General features: G+C 42.0%; 1 protein-coding gene across 1 annotated transcript; it reads left to right on the top strand.

Moving 5' to 3' along the window:
* The first annotated feature begins 48 nt into the window (after positions 1 to 48).
* LOC311136761 (complement C1q tumor necrosis factor-related protein 4-like) lies at positions 49 to 6,334 on the top strand. The gene is made up of 3 exons (XM_084171035.1): positions 49 to 133; positions 685 to 898; positions 4,458 to 6,334. The coding sequence occupies exons 2-3, from the start codon at positions 868 to 870 to the stop codon at positions 5,561 to 5,563; spliced, it is 1,137 nt and encodes a 378-aa protein (XP_084027161.1). The 5' UTR covers positions 49 to 133; positions 685 to 867; the 3' UTR covers positions 5,564 to 6,334.
* The last annotated feature ends 285 nt before the right edge of the window (positions 6,335 to 6,619 follow it).

Here is a 6,619-nt window from a genome sequence, read left to right as displayed (position 1 = left end):
GCTCTTTCTGCGTCATGAGACCATCCTGAAAGGATAATGTAAATAGATGTAGCTAGTTTGGAAAATGTATTTTTATTACGGTTAATGGGTATGATAAGTGACAGTGATTGATTGGACAAATCCCCATCTTAAAGTAAGTGATGTTTGTGTAAACATCTGTGATTAATTTCGTTTCATGTTAGTCTTACTGTTGATCAGTTGGTAGAGCATGGCGCTTGCAACGCCAGGGTTGTGGGTTCGATTCCCACGGGGGGCCAGTATGACAAAATGTATGCACTCATTAACTGTAAGTCACTCTGGATAAGAGCGTCTGCTAAATGACTAAAAATACAAAATGTTGCTGTGAAATAGACATATGGTATGGTTTGGATCAGGCACACTTGTCCCTTTTTGATCAATTTCAAAGTGTTAATAATTTATTGGTAAGGGGGCAATTGAAAGGGCTATATGCTTTTATTTTTATTTACAAAATGTCTGTGCCTACATGGGTTTCACAATTATTTTTCTACATCTATTTCTCTGATGCCTATGATATGACCAATGCATTGCTCTATAATTTACAACCAGTATCATTGTTGCTTTTAAGGATTATAAACGGAACACAGTGAACTAGCTGTTCTGTTCCCCCATGAGACTAAACAAACCTGTCTATTTCCTCCCCTCAATGGTAAACTACCGGACCAGATCAGGATGCACGGATCAGAATGGAACCTGTGGAGCTCCACCTCTTGACTCATCCCAATGGACAGACACCATTGCCCAATGAGGCAGAGTGAAGCTAGGGGGGTGGACATCAGCAAAGCAGCACAGTGGTAGGGATTTTGGAAAAAGGCTGACTAGAGAGAAGGTGACCAGCTGACTACAGGCATGCACACTCTGTACCAGCACATGAGAACAGGTAGGACCCAAACTCTATAGAGCTGTTTTTCTCTGCCATAAGCTGTCATGTCACTTACAGACTGAAGATGTAGAGCTTAGAATTACATGTGTTCCAATACAGAAATTATTAGATTTTGTGAGATGGCTTGTGAGAGGTAAGAGCTATGGGATTGTTGCTGTTGTAATTCTGTAAGAATCCTAACTAAATCTGACCTCATTCAAATAATTTGTAAGAGTGATTTAATTGTTATGATATTATTTTGATTGCCATATCTTAAAATGAGTGATTCCTCATGAAACCAGGACAAAAAAATACCATTATTTTGGGGATTGTTATGAAAATTAAACCATAGAATGGTCCTTTGGAGGAAGGATTGTTTACATATATTTGACATTTGTAACTAAAAGCATAATTGAGGAATAATTTATAAAACTTGCCATATGTATGACATTTTGGCCTTACCCAGGCCTCCTGTAAGACTCCATAATGTTTAATCTGTAGGTGCTACAAAACAAAAATGTGTGTCATATGAAGCTTTACCGTTTGCTCTGTAATATGAGTTGTATTTTGATTTCAATAATTATGCTTTTAGATAGAAATGTCAAATATTTGTCAACAATCCTCCAAAGGTCCATTTTATTGATTATATTTAGTGAAAATTGGTATTGGTATTTTTCTGTCCTGGTTTTGTGAGTAATCACTCAAATACTGTATGTTCTGGAGCTAAATGTTTCCATATCATTAAATAGAAGAACAAAGTTTGACTTCTGAATTTTCTCTTAAAGTAAAACAATCTTTCAATTTTCTGTTTGAGTTTTACATTATGGCACTTGATACAAATGGCCTCTTTTGCCATCTCACTGTCCTGTTCTCTCAGCATAGCTTTCACAGAGTTTAACAAACAAAGGGAAAAAAGTATTTGATCAGCCGCTGATTTTGTACATTTGCCCACTGACAAAGACATGATCAGTCTATAATTTTAATGGTAGGTTTATTTGAACAGTGAGAGACAGAATAACAACAAAAAAATCCAGAAAAACGCATGTCAAAAATGTTATAAATTGATTTGCATTTTAATGAGGGAAATAAGTATTTGACCCCTCTGCAAAACATGACATAGTACTTGGTGGCAAAACCCTTGTTGGCAATCACAGAGGTCAGACGTTTCTTGTAGTTGGCCATCAGGTTTGCACACATCTCAGGAGGGATTTTGTCCCACTCCTCTTTGCAGATCTTCTCCAAGTCATTAAGGTTTCGAGGCTGACGTTTGGCAACTCGAACCTTCAGCTCCCACCACAGATTTTCTATGGGCTTAAGTTCTGGAGACTGGCTAGGCCATCCAGGACCTTAATGTGTTTTTTCTTGAGCCACTCCTTTGTTGACTCGTCGTGTGTTTTGGGTCATTGTCATGCTGGAATACCCATCCACGACCCATTTTCAATGCCCTGGCTGAGGGAAGGAGGTTCTCACCCAAGATGTGACGGTACATGGCCCCGTCCATCGTTTCCTTTGATGCGGTGAAGTTGTCCTGTCCCCTTAGCAGAAAAACACCCCCAAAGCATAATGTTTCCACCTCCATGTTTGACAGTGGGGATGGTGTTCTTGGGGTCATAGGCAGCATTCCTCCTCCTCCAAACACAGCGAGTTGAGTTGATGCCAAAGAGCTCGATCTTGGTCTCATCTGACTACAACACTTTCACCCAGTTCTCCTCTGAATCATTCAGATGTTCATTGGCAAACTTCAGACGGCCCTATATATGTGCTTTCTTGAGCAGGGGGACCTTGCGGGCGCTGCAGGATTTCAGTCCTTCACGGCGTAGTGTGTTACCAATTGTTTTCTTGGTGACTATGGTCCCAGCTGCCTTGAGATCATTGACAAGATCCTCCCGTGTAGTTCTGGGCTGATTCCTCACCGTTCTCATGATCATTGCAACTCCACAAGGTGAGATCTTGCATGGCGCCCCAGGCCGAGGGAGATTGACAGTTATTTTGTGTTTCTTCCATTTGCGAATAATCGCACCAACTGTTGTCACCTTCTCACCAAGCTGCTTCGCGATGGTCAAATACTTATTTCCCTCATTAAAATGCAAATCAATTTATAAAATGTTTGACATGCGTTTTTCTGGATTTTTTTCTCTCACTGTTCAAATAAACCTACCATTAAAATGATAGACTGATCATGTCTTTGTCAGTGGGCAAACGTACAAAATCAGCAGGGGATCAAATACTTTTTTCCCTCACTGTATATCATAACTGTGCTTAGGAATTAACATTACAGGCAACAATGGTAGAAATATGAAAATAACCAGGTTAAAAATCTCAGGTTATAAGCCTGAAATTACTGGTGTTAATGTACAGTATATTTTATTTACTGGGTGCAGGTTTTCTACTCGTTTAGTGCAAGAGCAGCTGTACAGCATATGATTGGGACCTCCGGTATTTGTTGGAGATTTTGTCATTTAAAGTAAAACGTTTGATAAAACAGGCTTAATTTGTGAGTGAAGCCATACCTATTCAAGATGGGATGGGAAACCCCCACCCTTTCAACCATGCACTATGCAATTACCAGAGCTCTATCAACAGGTTAGAAAGAACACAAAGAGAGAACATCAATAAATAATAGCATGCTGGTGAAATATCTGCTTAGGCCCTGAAATGACAACTCACTTCAGAATTTCAACAGTGCATTTTATAAGTCTAATAAGGATAAAAAATATATAAAAGATATATCATATATAAATTATGTTTAACATAATGATAAGGTATTGATGCTTGTTGTCCTAAAACAACCTCATTCCCCAAATTGACCCCCAACCTATCCCTCCCATGGTCACACTATGATCTTTCGTCGATCAATTGTCCACCATGTCAAAGGGCTTTATACAAAAAAAAAAAAATCCCTAACCGTGCCCCACCTTGCCCCCCTCCCAAATGTTCCATTGTCCAGACACACAGGAACAGATGAACCAGGGTCTAATCTAGTACTCTTTCTCTGTGCACAGAGAGAACAGACAATACCAGCTGAATTAGAGGGGCTGTTGCTTCCAGAAGGCATCTGATTTGAGAAGCGGGATCTGTCCTGACAGGGCTCAACCAGACTTCCTAACCCAATCATATAGTATTTCAGCCAGCCCATCACACAATGACACATTGCACAATCTTAGCCCATAACACACAGGTTGCTTGCATGGGCCCCTATTCGATTCGTCCTGGTAACCTTGACTTTTTTAACATTGAAAAAATGAAATAATTTGTTTTTACATTGTACAGGTGTGAAATGCTGTGCAGTAAGGAAAAGTTTTTGACCGATTTGACTGTATAAGTCCAATATCATACAACCCTCAGAAAATCTATCATTTCAAAACGTTTAAGGTTTGGAGTCAATAAGGTGGACTGCCAATGAACAAAACGGTGCCTGGGTGTTTTTATGTAAAAAAATAAATAAACAAAGCTACATTGTTACAATGACAAAAATTGTCTGAAGCAAACACAGAATAGAACAGCCAGGGTATAAATAGAACTGTTGTATGTTGTTTTTGAAATGCAATATTTTTACTCTGTTGTTTATCTCTCCTAGTTGAGGTGGCACCATGGAGCAATCCCTGGCGCCTGGCCTGTCTACTGGGCATTTTCAGCTTCCTGGGGTCGGTCACACCCCTCCATGTGGCTCCTGTGACGACGGGCCTCCGCTCCGCCTTCTCGGCGACGCGGACCAATAGCATCCTGGGAGGCACCCAGAAGGCTGTGACCTTCAACAAGCTCCTGGTCAACACAGGAAGTGATTTCAACTCAGACACAGGCCACTTCCGCTGCAGAATCTCTGGGGCCTATTACTTCTCTTTCACGTTGGGGAAATATCCCAAGAAGATGCTGTCTGTCATACTGGTGAAGAATGGGCAGGAGGTGCAGGCTATAGCCTACGACGATTACAAACAGAAAGGGAGGAAGGTCCAGAGTCAAAGTGTCATGATCAGCCTGAGGGCCATGGACACAGTGTGGCTGATGCTGCAGGACAGTCCTCAGTATGCTCTATACAGCAACGCTGGCCCTTACATCACCTTCACTGGTTACCTGGTGTACCCCGACATCTCCGCCACTGGCTATCTCAACAACCACCTATCCCTGCCAGGGCAGCCCTACCCCAACTCCAACTGCCCCCCTCCTGGAGACCACAGGTACGGCTGGAGCGGTAGTGCTGAGGCCCCTGTGGAGCCTCGCTCTGCCTTCTCCGTGGCCAGGACATCCCCGGTCCTGGGGGAGAATGGTGGCGGGCACCAGGAGAAGGAGCCTCTGACCTTTGACGTGGAGTACGTCAACATCGGAGGGCACTTTAACAAGACGTCGGGCCGCTTCACATGCCGCTACCCTGGGGCCTACTACTTTGCCTTCACGGTGGGGAAGCACCCACGTAGGGCAGTGTCAGTCAAGCTGATGACGGGCCATGGCGAGGTGCAGGCCATGGTGTTTGACGAGGACACGTCCAGGAGGAGGGAGATGCAGAGCCAGAGTTTGCTGCTGTCGCTGCATAGGGGGGACAACGTGTGGCTCTACAGCCAGCAGGACGAGCGCTACGCCGTCTACAGCAACCAGGGACGCTACACCACCTTCTCAGGCTTCCTGGTCTACCCAGACGCTGAGCCCACCACCACCACCAGCCAGGACCTTGACAAAACTCACTTCTGAGGGTTCTGAGTTCTTCAAAACACACTGGACCCTCCTTGAAATGTACATGGTGCTATGGTTACAAAATCAAACTTGTGAAAGTGTGAATGTCAGTGCTAAGTTACACTATGCTTCATAGGCTTTGTGTAGAACCGCTGTAGTCAGCTTCTGGGTGTGGATGGAACAACAACAGCAGCAAACTCTGAAAAATGGGGCAGAGATGTACATATATTATACACATCTTATACACAGATACACATTTGTTTGCCCTTCTATATTGATTCCATAGCCATTTCCTTCAAAGTATTAAATCATTCCACAAGATGGAGCTGTGAGTTAACATTATCACACATAATCATGTAATGTTTCTCTTTATTACCACATTTTCAGTGGAACATTTTATGTTTTGTTTTTGGCTGCGTTTAAACCAAAGTTATAGGTTATATGTTAGTATATGATGCTGGATCCTCAGGATTCCTTGGATACCTCATGTTTATTTTCTCTAATTCACCAAAGGCTATGGGGTATAATAAGTAGAACTTTCCTATGTAATCTTTATAAATGCAGACTTGCTTAGTGACAGAATTATATATCCTTACTGAGCAGATGTTTTTGCAAAGACTCAGCAAAACTAATCATTTAACTTGTGTAGTGATTGCATTGAGTAGAGACTACTGTGTAAATACTGCATAGTTTTCCTGAATGCCTGTATGTAGTTAGATAACCTGAATATGATGTAGTTATGAATGTTTGATCTATTCTGAATGCATAGTGAAAGAATATTAATTAAAGGAAAAGTTTACCCAAAATCCAGAAACTCCCAAGTGATTCAATACATTGAAACTAGTTCAGTGGAGTTTGCCCTCTCCCCCTCTCTCTCCCTGTAGTGCTGTACTGAAACAGCTGCAAAACCCGTTTTGCAGCTGCTCTGTTGGCAGTGAATTCATGATTCAGAAATCTGCGAAGTATGGACAAATTCGTTGTTTTATTGAAAGTGTACGCCCCAAATGAGCTAATTGTCTTGAGTCAAGAAATGTGTACTTTTTCACCTAAAACATTTGCGATTATTTTATATCA

This window comes from Coregonus lavaretus (assembly GCF_964263955.1).
Source record: "Coregonus lavaretus genome assembly, chromosome: 11".
In the NCBI taxonomy this organism is placed as follows: domain Eukaryota; kingdom Metazoa; phylum Chordata; class Actinopteri; order Salmoniformes; family Salmonidae; genus Coregonus; species Coregonus lavaretus.
This window is presented reverse-complemented; position numbering and strand designations above follow the sequence as displayed.

What these genes read in the sequence shown, in the direction of transcription:
- LOC311136761 (XM_084171035.1), top strand. Translation starts at nt 868, where the DNA reads ATGCACACTCTGTACCAGCACATGAGAACAG. An exon ending in GTACCAGCACATGAGAACAG is followed by an intron (nt 899 to 4,457) that starts GTAGGACCCAAA and finishes TATCTCTCCTAG; the next exon opens with TTGAGGTGGCACCATGGAGC.